At 45.9% G+C, this 21,477-nt stretch overlaps 1 protein-coding gene across 5 annotated transcripts in view; it reads right to left on the minus strand.

Annotated features, from left to right (window-relative positions):
- Positions 1-1,562: 1,562 nt before the first annotated feature.
- The window catches only part of ETS1 (ETS proto-oncogene 1, transcription factor), a 106,894-nt gene continuing 86,979 nt past the window's right edge, over positions 1,563-21,477 (minus strand). For 3 of the 5 annotated variants that reach the window (XM_083162834.1, XM_083162836.1, XM_083162838.1), the window contains 7 exons: positions 12,102-12,221; positions 11,476-11,676; positions 10,941-11,018; positions 10,585-10,830; positions 8,710-8,970; positions 6,062-6,180; positions 1,563-4,905 (listed from right to left, as the gene is read on the minus strand). In XM_083162834.1, the coding sequence (XP_083018960.1) occupies positions 4,690-4,905; positions 6,062-6,180; positions 8,710-8,970; positions 10,585-10,830; positions 10,941-11,018; positions 11,476-11,676; positions 12,102-12,221 (1,241 nt within the window). In that variant the 3' untranslated portion in view covers positions 1,563-4,689. The remainder of the gene's footprint in view (positions 4,906-6,061; positions 6,181-8,709; positions 8,971-10,584; positions 10,831-10,940; positions 11,019-11,475; positions 11,677-12,101; positions 12,222-21,477) is intronic. The other 2 variants (XM_083162835.1, XM_083162837.1) reach the window with 1 other exon arrangement.

Here is a 21,477-nt window from a genome sequence, read left to right on the forward strand (position 1 = left end):
AAAACAGTTTACTAGTAATTTACCACTTTAAGTTCAATGTCCGTGGGCTACATACCATGACCATACATGGGGATTCTGAGAAATGCATGGTTACAGGAAGGCAATGCAAATATTTCTCTATGTGTAATATTGGAGCCCATCTCTGTGGATTTTGGACACTGGAGTCATTTACTTATGCTCAGAAAATAAGCTATGTTGCCCATAACCAACCAAACAGATTCTGGGTATCATTCTCTAGGATACAATAGAAAAAAAAAAAGGAGACAGAATCTGATTTCAGCCCTTTAAGACCTTTAGTACATTTCCTCCGTAGAGCACCGGCGTTTCTCGTTACTTATTTATATCTACTAAACATTGTTAGAACATTAGGGGTGTGGAATTATCATTGTAAAATCTCTAGGTTGACATGCATTAGTTCGGCAGGTAAAAAAATTCTGCCAAGATCGACAGGTACATCAGGATCACAGGGTGAAAGATTGACACAGGTTTTTCTAGATCATGGGTGAGATTTAATAGGATGCGATTTTTAGTAAGGTTCCAAAAATCGCAATTTCTCATATTTTTTTGAAATCGCATATTTTGGAAGAATTCAACTATTTAACCCCTTCAGTGGTAATCCCAAGAATTTTCTGGGCTATGACTTAGTGCCCAGACTGACAAGCCCGGAAAATTCTTGGAATTGCCACTGATTAGAGCTGGGCAGCGCCGCGGAGCTGATGGCTGAAATCAGCTTCAGCGTGGTGGTTTTTTTTAAAGGTACTGCTCCCCCTAAAAAACTCATCCAGTGGGGAGCGCTACCTTAAAAAAAAAAAACACTGCAGGGGTTAATGAGGTGCAAATTCACAGCAAATGGTGTGATTTTTAGTCACGAAAATGTGCGAATTTGAGGACATGTGTGATTTGGTAGGCTTGGTTATTGTGTGAAAAAATAAATAAAAAAAGGCAGGGGGCAGTTTTTTTTTTTTATAATATTAACTTTTACACGTAGTTTAAGACCGAACAATGCACAAATCTCATATTTCTGTCAAATTCGCCTGTCAAACCTGGTCTATTCTTTTTCCAGATTTAAAAGGTAACGTTTACCAAAAATTGCACCCTATTAAATTTGCAAGTTGTATTCTTTATAATGGGAAAACATCTGGATGCGAATTGTGAAGGGACAAAAAAAAAAGTGTGAGGGAAAAAAAATAGAGCTGAAAATGGGCGATTTTTTGGAAAACGGGCAAATTCAGCAGTTTTTTTGCGAAAAAAATAAATCGCAAAAGTCTAAAAATCGCACTATTAAATCTCGCTTCATATCTTGTACTGTGTGCGGATAGTGGTCACATAATATGGAATATAGAGGTGTAACTTACAGGGCTTGCTTTGATCGCCACCATTTGTCAAGGTTACTCGTCCAAACTGATGTCCAGGTGAATAGATCAAGCAAACGATGGGAAAAGGTGTGAAAAACACATCGACATGATACAATGTTGATCAGTCATCCGTATACCGGACATTACACGGTGCTTTATTCATCCGCTGTACACAGTTTACAAAACACAAAACCAGCAAACAAAATCTTTTGTATAAATGCTTCATTTAATTATAACATTTTTTGAAACAGTAAGAAATTAAACGGCTGAATATATATATATTCACATATACATATGTATAAAAATATTTATCAAAATTGATGTTCCTGCATCAGTAAAAACTACAGGGAAATAAAACACCATCTTATAGATTCGGGACCTGGTCCGCTGAGCCCCACGGGTGAGCACTCTCGCCCCTTTTCTACCATAATGATTGTCATTAGAAAAAAAAACACAGTACGTAATGAAATGCTACAAACATCAGCTACAGTTTGTCATTACAGAGATCTCTCTAATTTCTCATAAATTAGGCAAAATAAAATGTGTGGGTATAAAAAAAAACAACAACATAAAACCAGCTCAACTGATGCGTAACATGTATAACACTCTCCATATAAATCATTCATAGAACTATAGTTTGTAAACTCTTTTGGGAAGTGTGGTAAATGCTGTGACTTGTGGACAAGTAGCTGTATTAGTAGCTTCCATCTTATTCACTTTAGTAGAAAAGCAGAACGCAAGCGTGATATACCGCAGGGTAGCTACTGGCGGCAGAGGGACCACAAGTCATGGAGCGCAATAGGTTCCTCAGCCGCCAGTAGTCACCCAGCAGTTTATTTGTATTGGATTACATTTAGCGCGACGTCAGAAATCAGACTCTGGCGACTCATCTGAGTCCTGCATTGGAATTATCCTCAGAAAAGATAGAGTAAGACAACAATTCATTCGGGGACAGTCTGTAAAGTGGTGGTCTGGTTTAAAATTCAGTAGGGGCATCGATAATTATAATGAGACCACTGTAACGGGCAGCATTACTCTGTTACACTGATGAATGGCTGCGAGGTGCTGCACGAATTATAATGGGGACACTCGCCTACTGGTTACCCTTTCCTGAAACTACAGAACTCCTACCGAATTCCCTTTATATTAAAACACAGATCACTTGTCAATGAGAGCTGCCATGTCTTGTGTTCCTGATTAATATCACGTGTAGGTTCCCTGCAGCCCTGTGTAAATCACATCAGGCACATTATAGCATGTACAGATTAATGAGCTAGGAGAGCAGGTATCTCCCCATGTTAAGGCACATTAGGAGAACACTGCGGTGTATAACTAAAGTAACTCCGTGTGTGAGTGGCTAGGACTCTGTCCGTAATGTTGCCCACTGCGCAGACCTCTCACCACGCACATGGTTGGCATCTATTCACTCACCAAACGTCTGTGGATAGATGCTGTGAAAAACAAAACTCAGTGCAATTATCTAGACAACCGTTTGCGAATTAACGCCAGAAATAGGCGGTAAAAGATGATCTATCACAGAACATTTCTGCCCAGGCACATTCAGCACAGAACACTTCCCAACTTCATTTGCATAGACAGATATAAAGATTTTATTAGGGAATTCTAAAAATTATTTACTATTTTTGTAATGGTCTTTAAATGTAGCACCGCCAATTTCTGACCACGACCACTGATATTACTCCAGTTAACGCTAAAAAACAAAATAATACAACTAAGAACATGGTCTTCAACATGAAACTATACAGATATCAGCAATGGGTCCTATTGGCTGTGGGGGAGGGAACCAGCTGCAGCCATTTACATGCAGCGCACCCTCTCCCCTTTGATTTGTATGTAGTTATTCTCTCTTGAAAGGAATACTCTGATTTAATGTTGCACACACAGAGAACCTGGTGCCCTTTCTAACTGGGAGCGGCTGTTTCTGCTCAGAGTAAATAAGGAGACAGCCAGCCTGGAGTGCTACACTGACAAGACATAGATCACAGTTACTGGGCAAAAGCCTTCTGCTTCTGTTCATGTTTAAAGCACCAGTTGCAGTCTCCTCCGAAAAATTGAGGTACCAGCCAATCAATTACAGTCCGAGAATAAAAAGCCATAGGAAATAGACGCAATAAGATGTATTCCCATAAAACGTATTTATTATTTACTCATCAGAGGACCTGGTGCTTTAAATAATACTCTTTTATTTTTCCCAAAAAAATATACAAAAATTACAATCTTAAGTAATCCCGCTGACGTGTTTCTCAGCATCCAAAGGGTTAACCCTGAGGATGTGTGGAATGTATATAGCAGTCTTATACTACACCTTCTGTCCCCAGATGGGAATAATGATAAGGTAACCAACCTACTTCAGTGCCCTAAACTGCCAGACTGCGGAGTGGGACTTCCCAGCTTACAGACCAGGCTGAACATCTAGCTACGGCACCTAGGATTGTCGCACCTGTACTCTCTTTGGCACATGTCACAAACCAATACACTTTAGCATTGTACAATTTTCTCATACAAAAAAAGTTTCTCAGAAAATATACACACAGACGTTTCGCCTCTATAAAAATACAATCTGGGTGAAACGCCCGTCAAGCAAGACGTGAAAGAGACCATTTCGATAGGTCAGCAAAATGCATAATTTTGACAAGAGGGGGATTGTGCTGCGTTGTGCCTGACGGGAGCATTAGCACACTGCTGCATGGAGGGCTCAATGCAGTTGGTCACTGAAAAGGTTTTTTCTGTCCTGAGATTTGTTAAACATTTCTAACATCAAACACTGCAGCTAATTACAAAATGTATCCAAACATAAAAAAAAAAGCAAACAAAAAAAAGCTTAAATAGCCCCCTCCCCGGGTGTGGCAGTACCTTCCTACCTCCTGCGCAGTGACTACTGCGAACCGTACAGAACACACCTGATTTGGAGTCCAGTGGAAATGTTATCAGCTGCTACTCTGTGTGGTCTGTCTTCTATTATTTGCATCTGCTGTCAAAGGCTGGCTGCACATGCATTAAGGAAATGAGAAAATGAAACGGCTGTCGTTAAAAAACACATCAGAAATACTGGCACATTTACAGTGAATCTGGTTATTGGAATAAGCCAGCATACTGCTCTTCTTCCTGTTCAGCTGCACAGTGAGAAAAGACCAACTGAAGCCTTCAGGAACCCGATTTCTCAGTCTTATGCCACCCCAACCCCGCCCCCCCACCCCCTTTTCCCAGAATCCTCTGCATCCATGGTGAATAACAAGTTCTAGGCACAGAGGACTAACTTTGGGTCCATCAGGTTTTTGTTTTTTTATTCCTTCATCCAGCAATCCCTGTGTCCCTATTCGTCCGCATCTGGTTTAACATCCAGCATGGCATGAAGCTCTTCCGGTACATATCCCAAGAGGCTCTGCAAATCACATACAAAGCGGTAGACGTAGCGCTTCCCTGCGGTCTTGTGAATGATGTTCTTGTCGTAGTAGTATCGTAAGCCACGGCTCAGCTTCTCGTAGTTCATTTTAGGCTTGTTTTTCCGTTTGCCCCAACGCCTGGCCACCTACAAGAGGAGAAGGCAAGTAGGACTGATCAAGTTCAAGCTCAATCTAAAGGACTGATGCAGAAGTTCCCAAACCTGATCCTCAAGGCACCCCAACAGTCCAGATTGTAAGTATATCCATGGCTCCGCAAACATGGTTAAATCACATTTACAGAGGTACTAATTAAGGCACCTGTGGCCAAGCATGTATATACTTAAAACATGCCCTGAGGACCACATGTGGCAACTTCTGGTCTAATGGATAGCAATACAATCACTACAGATTGTGGGTTCGATTCCCACCAAGCCCAGGAACTATGTGGTGTTTGTAAATTCTCCCTGTGATTGAATAGGTTTTCTCCGGGTATTCCTTTTTACTCCCATACTCCAAAAATATACTGGTAGGTTACTTGGCTCCCAGCAAAAATGAACCCCAGTGTGTGTGTGTGTGTGTGTGTGTGTGTGTGTGTGTGTGTGTGTGTGTGTGTATACACTAGATGGGGCGTATAGATTGTAGAATGGGCAAACCTGATCTACTGTATAATATGCCGCAGAATGTGTGTGCGCTATATAAAGAACTGCTAATAAACAAAGGCTCATAAATAGCGGACAATTCAATTAAAACTATGCGTTCTAGAACAGCCTGGGGAGGCTTCATGACTGCGTTCGGTGCATTACTAATATTGGCATGTCATGGCCAACATACCCCATTCCAAATTCTGACTGTGGGTAAGCCATACTGCACCCATTGCAGGTAGACCATCCGAGACTAACATGGCTATCAGAAAATGACAACATAGAATAGTAAATATAATAACAGCCATCACCAGGAGTGGCTCAGAGAACACCCCCCCTTATCACATTGCCTGCTGGGGTTTACATACATCTGGAGCCAAATACTCTACTCCAGTGATTCCCAACCTTGGCCCTCAAATAGTTCAGGTTTTCAAAGTCACCCAGCCAGTTGCACTGTGAATCACCAAGTGTCACATTCTAAAATTCCACAGGTGGCCTGGAAAACATGAACCGTTGGGGATACTTGAGGACCGGTGCTATGGCTGCTCACATTTCCGCCCCATAGCCAAGAAAACACCACCAATGGAAATTAAGCTTGTTGGTCATGTTTGTGGCTGAAACACAACTGCCCTTCAAATCCTTATTGGGAAAGAGCACTCACCTCGTCCGGATCGGATAGTTTAAACTCCCAGCCGTCTCCCGTCCAACTGATGAAGGACTGACAGGACTTGTCCGTTAGGAGCTCTAGGAGGAACTGCCAGAGCTGGATGGGCCCGCTGCCTGCAAGAACAGATAGAAGGAGGCAACATTTTATATGGTACCACCACATTAACCGGACCAGGAACTTTGTTAACATAAGGGAAATGCTATTTATTGCCTGTCACTTCAGAGTGTATCCCTCATTACTCAGTATGCAGACTATAAACTACAAATCACAACCCACATAAACAGCCATGACTGTAACGAGCAGAATTAAGGACCGTGGGCATAGGACCTAAATGACAAACCTCTATAACAGTTACAAGAATTTGTTCTCAAAATCTATTCCTGCTACATGGGATTTGCTGAGAAGATCAGGCCCCTACAACCACGTTAGTCATTTCCTCACAGTGACATCACAATCTAATGTCCAGGAGGCAAGCAATACATTTTGTATTGGGTGCGATTGTGTCTAGTAATATCCCTGGCCATGAGCGTGCCTTCACTTTATTACTGAAACATGTGACCACTCCATGAACAAGACTGGATTCCTAAATGCGGTGGTGGTAACTCCGTTCATACACACTGGAAAGTCCCCGAGCAACCACAACTTGGCTGGTAACAGCACACGTCTGTCTTCCGCTGCAACCCCAGTGACCCATAACCTGAACAGGGTTCAAAGACTAAACCCAGTCAATGGGACTCACATGCTATTCCTGTGCACAATGCGGCCAGTCATGGCGGCCAGAGGAGCAGTCTGATTAGTCCGTCACATGATAGGAATGCGCTAGCCTCATTTTGGAAAAATGTCTCCCCATTCAGTTACTGGGAAGAAGGGGGGATGGGGCAGAGGAACCTAGGGACTAAAAATAATACAAGGAGAAGACAGAACCCTACTTTGTCCCCTTGTCAGGGCACTGTCTGGTCCGCAGTTACATAATGCCTCATTTTATCACTGTCCCGGACACAGCAGGCTTTAATGTGCAAAGAATAGAGGCACAAGATGGGAAAACGGAATCTAAAGTCTAGTATCAGAAGACAGAACCTGCGAGTGCCTCACAGCGCTACATGCTTAATACATTAAGGATGAGCTAAGGGGGTACTGAAATGCATTGTAACCTGCGCAAACTTTTTGAGCCATTTATCAGACCACAGCGGTTGTGTGTGGTGACCACAATCCCCAGAGGTGCCAGACGGGAGGAACGTTCCCAGGCCCACCAGTAGAACTGCAGATACGCGATGACCAGCGGTATTATCCCCCCTGCATCCCAAGCCGCCTCTACCTCTGCTCTTTGTTTAGTCCTTACCCTTTACACCATTGGGGTCGATCCTATGCGCGCCGAAGGGTGAGAGGTACCATTCTGCCATGCTTAAACGCTGGCAACGAGACCCGATCTTGCACACTGCGCTGGGCAGAATTTGCTTAAAACTGCTCACAACCCTATGGAGGGGTGAGCGCTTTTAGGCGAATTCCGGCCACCGTAAAGTGCGCCTGGTGCCATCATAATTCGCACTCGTGAATCATCCGCATCTAATAGGATCAACTCAATGAATGTTGGTATTTACAAACTGGAATGGGGGTAGAACCATGTGATATAAAAGCACAAGATAACCCATCTCCTAATGTGTTGGTCACTCCACAAATGCGAGAAACATCTCAGAGAACATCCCTAATAAAGGGTTACTATCAGTAGCTGTAACTCGGGGAACGGTGTCACTGGATGACTTACACCTGGAACATCAAGTGGGTGCGGGGCCGAACAAGGAGACTCATTCTTGGGAGCGAGGTGACTGAAAGAAGCGCCTCCATCTTGTGTCACACAGAGGACATGCTGCAGGTGTACCAGGCCACTCATGCACAGCCGGAGGTGGGTGTAATTCTCTGTATTTAAAGCAACGCACATCTCCCCCGTGTGCATAATTGTGGTTTGGATGTACAGTTTATGTATCTGGGGTTGTTTAGGAAAGAGCTTTGCGTCCATATGTGATGAGACATGAGAGGTATGGAATGCTGTAGGGGGCGGGGTCTCTATAATCGCATGCACCAGTGACGTTGCGGCCTCTCCTGCTATGGTATGATAGTGTGTAATACAATGTACCGCCTGGAGTAACATCATACCAGTGAATTAAGGGATATCACACCAGGCTCAGCGCTGCACAGCATTACTGGTAATGCATTCTAATAGTCTATCTAGACTTAAAATATATGTTGAGTAATGATAAAACAGACAAAACTATTTCTGCAACAGCGCACATTACAGCACGCTGTAACTATTCCATCACTTATTCCTGCGCCCAAACATGGCCCTGTGCTTCATCTGGCGCCCCGGGTACATAGCCTTTGTTCCCTTACAGTTGTACAAGCACAGAGTCTGCCTGCATGCCCCATGTGTGTATCGGAACGTCAGATGCTATCAGCTCAGGCACACAGAAGGTGTGAAAGAGACTTACAACAGAAAGCTGCTCCGCTTATCACAGGCATAGATCACGACCCGATTATACAAAGGTGCTGAGATAAAAGATAATTCCGCGGGTGGCGGGGAACATGAGAAACTGTGTGCATCCTCCATACAACATGCCTGCAGCAGCCTGCCACATATTGCCCCTTACCTGTGTAGCCGGCCAGGGCAGCGGCGGGGATGACTGGCTTGTCTTTGTTCAGCTCCGCCCGGTCTCTCACATAGTCTTTGAATGTTCCTTTGGGTTTATGATTGGGCAGTGCAGGGGGGTAATCCTCCGAGTCGAAGCTGTCATACGAGGGGACGCGCTGCAAGCTGTTATACGAGGACTGGCTGCTCCACGACTGAGTGAGCCGGTCACAGCTGTCGTGACTCTCAATGCTTTCAAAGGACTCCTGCCCTCCAAGTTTACCTGTGCAGACAGCGGAGTGGAGATAACAGACAATGAAATGTCAAGACACAGCGAGTACATTTAATTACTGTTCAGCATGGCTGGTGTAGTGCTTAGCATTACAGCCCTGTTGTCATGCATCTAGTTCTTGAGCAAGGCAGGATAGGTGTGGAGTTTGTATGTTCTCCAAGTGAGCACTCTGCTTTCCACCCGTAATCCATAAACATACAGGTAAGTTATTTGGTTTCTGACAAAACTGATGCAAATGACTGAAAGTCTCTGTAAAAGTGCCACGGAATGTGTGTGCGCGCTATGTGAATAACCGGCGACTTGCTGAATACGCCCCTGCTGTCCCTACATTACTGTCAGGATTGATGAATTACACATCATGTTCGCTTAGCAGAGAGGTCATGCATGTTATTAATATATAATATAATTTGCTGTGTGACTCGCTGGACCCTGCTCACGTGATGGGGAACCGTGACACATTGGAGTTAGTGATTACACAGACACAGATGAGTTTACATTTCCAACATTTTTTTGAAAAAACTTAATAGCTTTGTGCTGTCAGCGGCCCAGAAATGAGGAAAATGAGGATCACAAAGTCACATTCCTCAGTCCCTAAAGCATTCAACAAACAGGAGCAAGGCCCCGAGAGCGAGCTCTAGAGGAAACAAAATACATACCCTAATAGCGTTCTAGAGGACACCAGTCTGTACGTCACTGGGATCTGGTACTATGCTGAGGGGTAGATGTATGAAGCAGTGATAACGGACTTGTAACTTGGTGGGACTGCTATGCTATTACTGATGCCTGTCCTTGTGTTTCCCTCCTATATACCTAATAGATTGTAAGCTTGCAGCAGGGCCCTCTAACCTCCAAGTCTGTCTGTTACCCAGTTTGTTTTATCACTGTCTACTATTGTAAAGCGCAACGGAATCTGCTGCACTATATAAGAAACTGCAAATAAATAAATAAATAAGGGAGGAGACGTGATAAAGTGCCTGGTACTTTATCACCACCAATCAGCTCCTGACTGTTAAGTTACAGGCTGGGTTTAAAAGGATATGGATCATTAGGTCACCACAATGTTGGTCGACATGCAGTAAGGTTGACAGGGTTTATAGGTCGACATGGGGTTTTTCGCATTTTTTTGTCCCAAATGTCGATAAAATCAACATGGACACCGAAACGTAGCACTGCGTTCCCTTGCATGGCAAGCGCAGTGCCTCGCTATGCTCGACAGACTATTTCATTCTCCCACCAAGCCCTAGTGGTTATTAGGGCATGAAATACCGCCGTCCGCACAGGTCGGCTCAAAATAAAAAGTGAAAATATCCATGTCGACCTTTTGACTGTCGACCTAATAATCCCGTCGACCTATACTCATGTCGACCTTCCTGCATGTCAACCTCATGACTGTGGACCATCATGCTGGTGACCCAATGACGCATCCCGTTTAAAAGGGGACAGTTAGGGGCCGATTGTCTGGTACTTTATCACTTCTCCTCCCTTATCACTGCTTCATACATTTACCCCAGAGTTTGGATGGGACACGGCTGTGTTAGTGTGGGATGTTTTTTTTTTTTTTAGGATTAGCACCTCTAGTCTTTCCTAACGAGCATAATCTCTTACTTCTGCTGATCCGGCCCATGCACATGTTGTCCGGAGACACAACCTCCTGCTTGATGAAGTAGTCTCCCTGAAGAGAGTCCGGCTGTAAGGGGTCTCGGAGAAGAGGAGACGGGTAATCAGTCTCATATTTCAAAGACAAAAGTTCCTCTGAGCTGATTGGATGGAGGGTCTGGTAGGACTCGGTGATGAAGCTGGGCTCAGAGAACTCGGAGGGAGGGACGCACTGTGCATGTTCTATTCCGTAACCTGTGATACAAGAGAAGACGTCCGTCAGTCACGTGTAACAAGCACGACTCCTGGACTGTGCCTTCTGCAGCGCTCTGGCGTGCACGCCACGTGCGGCCGGGAATACTCACTGATAAAGTAGTCAGTGCTGTATCTAGACTCCGAATACGCTGGATTTAGGTCATTCGTCTGGTAGAATTTTGCATCTTCTGGTCCAAAAACAAAAAAATAGGCCTGTTATTTATATGCTACACAATTACACACAACTGACATCAGTGATCTGCCCAACACCTTGTATTCCGCTACATATGACTCCGGCTAGAACAAAAATGGGGTGAAACAAGTTTCTCCAGTTATACCGCATTCTATAATGGGAAGCTGAAGTTTTGCTAGATAACTGTTGCACTATTCTGTCACTGTCGGATTCCAGTTGTTTTCAATTTAGCTTTAGCATCCCCAGCACACCATGGAATACAAGGATAGGCTCCCTGCTCACAAATACTGCTCCATCCCACCGCATGCAGGTGAATGGCACAGAACAATATCTGACATTTCTATGATATTTAATTTTTACCGGAATGAACTTATCGGTTCGTTTCCAAAACGATCGCAGAACATTAGACCCGATATGTGGAAACACCAAATGATATCACTGTTCTCCCTTACCTTTCTGTAAGATTTCTAAGTGTTCCCACAGGATGTCTCCTACAAAATCCGGTGCCAGCTCCAGAAAGCACTCCTTCCCCAGGGCACACAGCGCTGCCCCGCTCATGTGGAACTTCTGAAAGTCCACACCTTTCAGTGTGAATTCATTCACCGCCCACGATACCCAGTCACGGACGTTGGCGTCCGTCCATTCCCGAGGGTCTGGGAGAGAGGAGGACAGAGAGACGTAACTCTAGTTCCTGCAGCGGAACGTCAGAACGGTGCAAAAAACATTCATGAAAATATTTTTGACATTAAGTGGAGCATTGTCATAACGTGGAGAAAACCAAAGCAGTTTTCTAAATCGTCTGCAACATCACTATAGATCACTAGTAAGCCTGCTCGAAGCAAATGCTTCGAAAGCTAGTCTGCTACCTTGTGATTGCCTCTGTGTTTGCACATGTGTGAGAGAAAGAGATGTAGTTTCACTCACTGCCAACAGATGGCAGTGTTTCGGAGACACACAATCAGACACTAGACGTATATATAGATGCTAGGAGTGCTGTAAGTGCAGCCCCTTTACTCTCCTAGAGGCTGTTTTATGCCGCTTTACAACACTTAATCACACCGGGTATGTAGAGACTCACCAATGGGGATGCCCAGGCGTTGCTGCTCCTTGGTAAAGCCACTGAAGGTGGCGCGGAGAGCTTGGGACATCATCTCCTTACTGCTAGGCGTCAGTAGCGGTACATCGGAGCACTCCAGATCTGCAGGAAGAAGCAGGATTACAATGAGGATCATCTGTAGAACACGCTGAGGACATCGGATAGGGACCTCCTCTGCCAACATGTAGGACTGTTGGGAGACAATCACCCACAGAGCTTACATACTAGTCCTACGCAGTAATCACAGCAGACCAAATGAAGGAACATACGTATGAATGGCAAACGACAGGCAAGACCTCAGTGACTGCCCTGCTGCTGCTGTTATTATTGTTCCTGCTTCTTCTGACAGTATCACGCGCACAGCGGCCAAGAACCGTGCACCTTTATGGCGGGCATGCAGTGTGTTATTGTTCATTCACCTTTCCATGATTGGATTACTGCTCTAGATTGGGAAAAACTATCCTAATGGCCAAAACAGAAAAGTGTAACATTCTAGAAAATTATAAAAAAAAAAAAAAAAAAAAAAATCATATATAATTTTTTAATTCAGATTCAAATTTTATAGAATATGCCCCCCTGCAATCGTCCAGCATTCTCCCCTTGTGTAATACAGTAGGCGTCATGTAATTGCCCCGTATTGCCATCTTATATATTCGAGGGCGGCAGACACTGCAGAGAAATCGGATCGCCCACCCGTTACACGATCAGTAATGGTATAAAGCCTATACAGAATATAACAGAGGATCTCTTTCCAGGAACAGGCTGCTGCTGTGTCATGCTACGTGAGCTTTGCCAAATTTCCAGCTACTTCTAGAGAGAACATGACAAACCCTGATTTACCTCTAGGAATAATTATTTGGCAAATACAGAGAAATATCTCAGAGCCAAATGCAGAGCAAAGTGAGCATCCTGAAACACTACCCTGTGTGGTGCCAAGTACAAAGGACTGTCCCTGGCAACCGACCAACTGAGGAGTCGGCGGAGTCAGTCAGGGTATCCAGACAGGTCTCTCCTGCAGCGGGCATCACAGGGTTAATGTACCAGGTAATAATCCAGAATGAGTCACAGTACAGGGAAGCAGAGTCACATACACTCATTAAGTTTGTCTGTAGTGTCTATATTCATGGTATTTGCAAAGAGGACAGATTACAGGCAGCAGGGTCCCGCCGGTAGAGCCCTGTCCATTTTTAAAACCTCAAAATGCACCCTGTGCCCTCACACTGCCCCCAACCATGCTGACATGTCACTCAGAACATGCATGCCTCATGTCTGAGGACACTGTAGTCATCCACAGTGATAAGATGCTCTGTGCCAGCTGTTCTACTCCTATTGTGAGGTTCTCATTTCCAATATATGAGAGTAGCATCAAGTAAATAACTATTAGGCTCTCCACAGCTCAAAAGAGAGGTAAGTGAAATACACCCCACAGACCATTTTCTGGACAACTCCCGGCTACGACTGTCAGCATGGCTCTGGTCACACAGCAGCAGCTGGCCCATCTCCTTGTATACAACAGAAGTAAATAAACTGCATACAGATCGGACTAGGAGAACGCTGTGGAGCCAACCACAAATGAGGAATCTCTTCTCCTGATGGACCTGGAAAATGGCCAATGTTTAGGCAATTTGAAGACTGCATTTAATGGAAAACACAGGAGCTCGGAGCACCAGAGTAATGACTCACTGTGTCTTTAAAGCCTCCAGGGCCTGTATTTTATCTGCACAAATATGCCAGTGCTAGCATTACTTGGAATGTCCTTAATTAGCCCCCAAACAATGGTGGAGAAGGCTTAAGGACACTAACCCTGGATTGTGCAAAAGATGATGAAAGGACCATTGAAGTGATGTGACGGGGAGATAATCACTGTAGATGGCACCGACCTGATAAGGAGTACAGTACAAGGGGAAGTCTGATGACACACAGGCAGCTGCTGCACACAACAACTGACCATTAGATTTGGTAATTAATGCATAACTGGAAATTGTCACCAATTGAAAGGAAATCTACTGCAGTCTATAGACCCTGTTATATGGTCTGTATATGTTCAGTAAAACAAGCAGGCCCAAGTTTCTGAGCCCAACAAACTTTGGTGCCCTGGTTGTTGCAGAAAATGCCTGAAAATTGTGCTGTGTGTGGAGCCCATCAGACGAGTGGTCACTGGCCCTGTGAATGGACAATTATCCCCCCTGGTGGGCAATATCTTGCCCCCCACATTGCTAAAGCTAAGAGATTTCTGGGTACATCTCACATGTTGCCTTTTTCTACATAACATCCAAGTTCCGATCGCAACACTGGTTCGCTCGTTTGAGGCTGCAGACCCCATAGAAAGACTATGGTCTGTAGCAAGCTTTTAGGTGGGCAGCTAGCCGAGCATGCAGCATTCATCTGCTCAGCAGCAGGCTCCGCCATCTGTGTGTGGGTCTCAATTTCATCACAGTATTGTAGTAAAACTTCAGCACTCGGAAGGCCGGTATCTGTATACTACGTCTCCGTCCATCATACGCCCCACAGTGACAAATACGGGCAGGAGGGGGGGGGGGGGGGGGCGGCTGGTGGTCCCCACTCAGGAGGCTCACAGGGGATTAGAAGATATTACTGCGGATTATCACAGCGGCCGGGGGCTCACGCAAAAAGTCCACCACTTCAGATGAAACACAACGGGAGGGGCACTGCAGCACGCGGAGGAGCATTCTGTCCTGAAGTCTCAGTATGTCATGTACCCAAGCTTGTCTGCCCATCCATACCCAGAAGAGATGCCTGGCTGTAGCCTGACCCCAGACTCTCACCGCAGCCCTGATAGAGGGAGGCAGTGACGTACGGGCGCATGCTGTCAGTGCCCTGAGCGTGCCGGAGCATGATACCGATTTCATGTAACGGTCTTGTTGATCATAAATAGGCCATTCATACTTCCTATGCTGCAATCAGTGCCGGTATTCTACAGCATAGCTCCGGGCCTACATTGTCTGTAACATGCATTATACATACACAGAACATGGGAAGTCATGCACTGTGCTGGTCTATACCACAGAGCTCTCAATGAGACAAATAACATGTTCTGTGACCCACACACACAAAATAATTGAAATACATTTTTAAATTATCTTATTTTCTAATCTCTATTGTTTTTTTTTTTTGGTACCGTGTTTCCTAGCACGGTGTCCACGATTTTCATCTTATGCCATAGTTTTGATCGCATGCGATGACACCCGATTTTTTAATTGTACAGGCACCCTGATGGGTGATTACTATGTTAAATGCACCCCCATTGTTAAATGCACCCCCATTGTGAACGCCAACCCGAAGCGTGGCGAGCGGCGGCGGTACGCGTCCTCCGACCTTTTCATACCCCCACTATCCACGTCGGCGTGGAGTTGTCCTTATATAGTGTGGCGAGCCTCCGAGCCCGAAGAGTGGCGAGCGGACGCGGATTACTTCACATGTATTCCGCTGCGCTCGCCACACTTCGGGCTCGGTGGTTCGCTGCGCTCACCACACTATATAAAGTCAACTCCACGCCGACGTGGATAGTGGGGGTATGAAGAGGTCGGAGGACGCGTACCGCCGTCCCTTGCGGGCTCACTACGCTTCGGGTTGATAGTGGGGGTGGCGTTAACAATGGGGGTGCATTTAACATAGTATTCACCCATCAGGGTGCCTGTACAATTAATAATCGCATTGCATGCCATGCGATGCGACGAGATATTAAAATTGTACAGTGCGGGTCTTAGGACCCGAGAATCGGGTCCCATCGCATACCTTAATTAGTGGTATGCGATGGCATACGACGGGCTCCGTGCTAGGAAACAAGTACCTTTTTTTTTTTAATCATGATCGAAGTGGGCATGGTTAGAATTTAGGGTAAGGGTCATAGGGTTGACTGTATTTAGGTCGACATACATTAGGTCCACCACTGATGGTCGACACCTGAAATAGGTCAACAGGGTCAAAAGGATGACACAAGCATTAGGTCGACAATGGTAAGGTTGACAGTCAAAAGGTGAGTATTCACGTTTTTGTCACAAATATCGACATCCGTCTAAAAGGTGCCCATACACTAGTAAGATTTCTCTTCAGATCTGGCTGGTTGGAACAAAAACATGGTTATGGATGAGTGACAGTTTGTCAGTTTTCCAGCATTTCCAAGCAAATGCTCTCATCCATAACCATGTTTTTGTTCCAACCAGCCAGATCTGAAGATAAATCTGCGTGTGTATGGCCACCTTTAGTGTACCGCTGCGCTTGCCAATCTTCGGGCACAGTGCCTCGCTGCATTTTATTATATTCTTCCACCACGCCGTAGAGGATGGTAGGGTATGAAAAATAACGCCTGGCGGCTCAAAAAAAAGAAAAACTCGTGAGGACGTGGTAAACGTATACAGTATCCATTTTGACAGACAACAAAAAGTGAAAAAAACATTTCAACCTTCTCCTGTGCTGACCATTTCGCTCATGTGTCGACCGAATTACTTTCGACCCCAAAATCTGCACCTGCTGCCTTGTACCTGGTGCAAAGAATAGTAAAATCCGCCTATTCCAGGCATGTCCAAACTATGGCCCTCCAGCTGTTGTGAAACTACAGGTCCCATCATGCCTTGCCACAGTTTTGCTATTAGGGAATGCTAAAACTATAGCAAGGCATGCTGGAATGTGTAGTTTCACATCAACTGGAGGGCCGCAGTTTGGACATGGCTGGTCTATTCCCTCACATGACAAAGCAGCTACACAGAAGACTGGCTGACAGATAGAAGTACAGTGGTATCACCATCACACCTGTCTGACTCTACTTCCAGGAATATATCTTGGCATGCCAGGGTTTTTGGATTACTATCCATCAAATATGTTGCTTATTTTCAGATCGGAAGAGGCTTCTGGGAAATGCAACATTTGAATGTTTGGAAATTGTTACAAATAAAACAAGCATATCCTAAAGCTCAGCCCTGTTCTCTTTATGTGGTACTTATGTAGTATCTGGGCTGCCGATTTTTTGATTGTATGCCTTAAGTTAAGGCATACAATCAGATGCGATGCAATATCGCATCGCATACGACCATATCGCATGCGATGCGATGACCCGATTTTTCCATAGGATTCAATGTTAAAATGAACTGAGTCCATTTTAACATGGAATTCAATGGGAAAAGGGGTCCTTTTCATACCCCTACTATCCAAGTGGGCATGGAGTTGGATATAAACCTGTGGCGAGCGTAGCGAGCCACCGAGCCCGAAGCGTGACGAGCCCCGCGAGGGGACGGTATTCTGTGTCCCCTCGCGGGGCTCGCTACGCTTCGGGCTCGGTGGCTCGCTACGCTCGCCACAGGTTTATATCCAACCCCATGCCCACTTGGATAGTAGGGGTATGAAAAGGACCCCTTTTCCCATTGAATTCCATGTTAAAATGGACTCAGTCCATTTTAACATTGATTCCTATGGAAAAATCGGGTCCATCGCATCGCATTGCATCGCATCGCATGCGATATGGTCGGGTGCGATGCGATGCGATGGACCCGATTTCAAAATCGGCAGCCCAGTTACTACATAAGTACCCTTTATGTCTACAAAGCTACGACGAGGGAAAGAAGTTGGGGAAGTACAAGAAAACATGTTCACTGTAAATCTAATACCCCTTGCACGCTGCAGCTTTTAAAGGGTATATTGCCATTTTTTTTGCCTTTGAAAATGGGTAGAGCTGCAGTGTGAAAGCTCCAGGGTGCTTTAATCGTTTAAGAAATACCGGTATTTCTTAAACGGTTAAAAAGCAGTGTTTTATGCAGTGTGAACGGCTCTATTTCTATGGCTTGAAACGTGTTCCTTGGGGGTTAAATTGGTTGAATGTGTGAATGGTACTTACATACTATTTAAAAATGTTTTCACCTGCAATGTGAAAGGGGGTTAGTGGCTCAGACCCCTTTTAAATACTGTTTCGAAATACCGGTTCTTAAACGTTTACGCAATGTGAAAGCAACATAATACACGGTTTCCTTACAGCCACAAATGGAAGTGTCAATTCTTCTGTAAATAGAGCTACATCACAGGGAGGAACGGAGGAGACCCTCATACTGTGCCCGGTGAGGGGCCTCCCTAAGAGTCTGGTGTTTATTCCACACAGGGCTATCAAGTGGCCTGTAAAAGCCATCGGGCCCACACATAAACCCAGAGCAGGCTGCTGGCCTGGCCAGATGTGGCAGGGTTAATGGCCCATCTCTCCCCACCTCCCATGACTGAGTCATACCAGTGTAATGTGAGTCCACCAGTAAGGCGTCAGAGCCTGCATGGGATCCCAATCACAGCTCCCTCCTCTGCAGCTTCCAAATATTCCCACACTGACTGATTAACCTCCTCCCAGCCCGCAGTCCTCCCGGGCAACACGCACGACATTTACACTCATGTAATGTGGGAACCGGATCCAGGCCCTCGCCATGTAATCAGCTGCAGACGCGGCACAGCGAAAAAAGGGTTAAAGGGTCTTATTTACCCCCCCCCCCCAATCTCACATGTGGTTTTGGAAATGGCAGATTGCAGCACCCACTAATTCCACTCCCAGAGACGCGTTTCTCACACCCCCAGCAGAGCCCACTTTCATATGGAAGTCATTTCAGAGAGCATAGCGGCCCCCAGAAAGAAGAATTTCTTCTCACAGCCTGGCTGTGCTGCTCCCTCAGGGAACCACTCTTGCAGGCCCTGGTGTACCGCCTTTGTCCCTCCTCACAGCACGCTCATATCTGGACGCCGTTATCGCAATATCCCATCGCAGACGTGTGGGAAATATCCCAAACCTTGTGAACTGGACGCTGGACATTGCCCCCCGCCAGCAGTCTGGCCCAAGGAGACACACACATATAAAAGTCAATGTTGGAGGAGGGTGGGGATGCAAATGAGTAAAGGGGAGTATTTTCCCATTTTCCTGAGTGGTACATACAGGCTATCAGGCAATGTCAGTATACACTGCATCTGTGGCACCAATTCTATCCTACAGCACTCACTGACTGCTCTCTCTGTAATGCAATTCCCAGTATTGGCCTTAAATCAGCATAGATCGCTAATCAGAGAATTTGCAAATTGAGCGATTATCAATTGATTACGCATGGGCAGCGTTCACATCGCATATGCACATGCCCAAATAGCGGAACACTATCCGTACGCAGAGCAGTCAAAGATTTATTGAAAGGAAGCTGGAGTTTAAGGGTGAAAATCTGTAGTTTTCTGGGTGTTTGTGAATACGCAGACAGGCCCCAGCCTTTATCAGGTGGGTCTCTGATATCAGTGATGACCACTTCCAGCCCGGTTCTCTAGCACATTAGTGGAAGCCCTAAAGACTGGTGCAGATGGAAGAAACTGGTTTGATGATTTTGTTGTGAATAGATCTGCAAAAAATATTGCCATTTGCGTTGCATTCGTAGATTTGAGCGGGGCAGTTATTCTTTCTCTGTTGTCGCAGTCCACTGAGAACTTTCTGATTAGCGATCCACGCTGAATTATTCCCAATGACTTGTCACTGAATGCACATGGATCTGAGCAGTGCAGGACAGAACACTAGAAGTGATCAGTGAGCTGATGAACACAAAGCAACTCCAGAGAAACCAGTAGCCACGTAGCAATACCAGCAGCCTCACCAGTAGCCACGCAGCAATACCAGCAGCCACACCAGTAGCCATGCAGCAATACCAGCAGCCTATACAGTAGCCTCATAGGGATACCGGCACCTCCTCTAGTTGCCACGCAGCAATACCGGCACCTTCTCAAGTCACCACACAGCGATACCGGCACCTTCTCAAGTCGCCACGCAGCGATACCGGCACCTTCTCAAGTTGCCACACAGTGATACCGGCACCTTCTCAAGTTGCCACACAGTGATACCGGCACCTTCTCAAGTCGCCACACAGTGATACCGGCACCTTCTCAAGTCGCCACACAGCGATACCGGCACCTTCTCAAGTCGCCACACAGCAATACCGGCACCTTCTCAAGTCGCCACACAGCAATACCGGCACCTTCTCAAGTCGCCACACAGCAATACCGGCACCTTCTCAAGTCGCCACACAGCGATACCGGCACCTTCTAAAGTCGCCACACAGCGATACCGGCACCTTCTAAAGTCGCCACACAGCGATACCGGCACCTTCTCAAGTTGCCACACAGTGACACCGCCACCTTGTCTAATCACCACAGTGACACCGGCAACACCTGCACCTTCTCTAGTCGCCACACAGCGACACCGGCACCCTCTCTAGTCGCCGCACAGCGACACCTTCTCTAGTCGCCACACAGCTATACCAGCACCTTCTCTAGTAGCCATTTAACAAGAGCACCCCCCCCCTTGTAGTCACACAACAAGCAGGATACCCCTCGCAATAGACACACAGTAAAAGCAGCATCTTGTCTGAAATGAGATGGATCTTCCCTCTGAATAACCCACAGCACACCCACCTATCTGCAGGCATGTACTTAATGTTAAGAGGCAACATTACTGGTCCTATGGTGGTGAGTGAGGTTAAATGCATGTGCTACGTAAAGTTCAGCTCAGGCCTAGATCACGGCGGTGCTCTAGTTTTGGCCCTTGGTTCGGGGCTCACAGGGAGACTTGGATAAGCCAACATGTACAACACCCAGCAATAGGAGGGCCACACAGCCCTGACAGATCTTCACCGATAGGAAGTGTGCACATCACACAGCATGGTCTTGTATGTGTGCCACCTGGCAGTGACCTGTGACAGAACACACATGATATTATGGCCACGCTAATCATCAGCATCCAGCCAATTGGAGACAAGACATAAGACGACAGGCCGGTACTAATGAGACATCACCACTTATTGTGCAATAGCAGAATCATATCGGGCATTACTACTGATACGTTACCAGGTACAAATGCTAGTATTACACTGGGCACAACTATCGCTTGCTGCCATGTCTACCTGTTATATATAGTCTGTAACTATTGCCCTGATGCTGGGCAATGCCTAAAGGTAATTTACTAATAAGCACTTCTGTAATTGAAAGTATACTTCTGGGCACTGCCACTTTTGGCTTCATATACAAAAATATTAATTGTGATTTATTCCTGGAAACATTCTGCCCGCTTCTATCGCTGGACTACCGCCACCATCCATAACACCCAGGGCAGGACTATCACCACCATCCATAACACACCAGGCAGGATTACCACCACCATCCATATCACCGCCATCCATAACACACCAGGCAGGACTGCGGTCCATAACATACCGGGCAGGACTACCGCCGCCATCCATAAAACACCAGGCAGGACTGCCGCCCCATCCATAACACACCAGGCAGGACTGCTGTCCATAACACACCGGGCAGGACTACCACCGCCATCCATAAAACACTGGGCAGGACT

Source organism: Crinia signifera, chromosome 19, assembly GCF_055691185.1.
Source record: "Crinia signifera chromosome 19, ASM5569118v1, whole genome shotgun sequence".
Taxonomy (NCBI): Eukaryota; Metazoa; Chordata; class Amphibia; order Anura; family Myobatrachidae; genus Crinia; species Crinia signifera.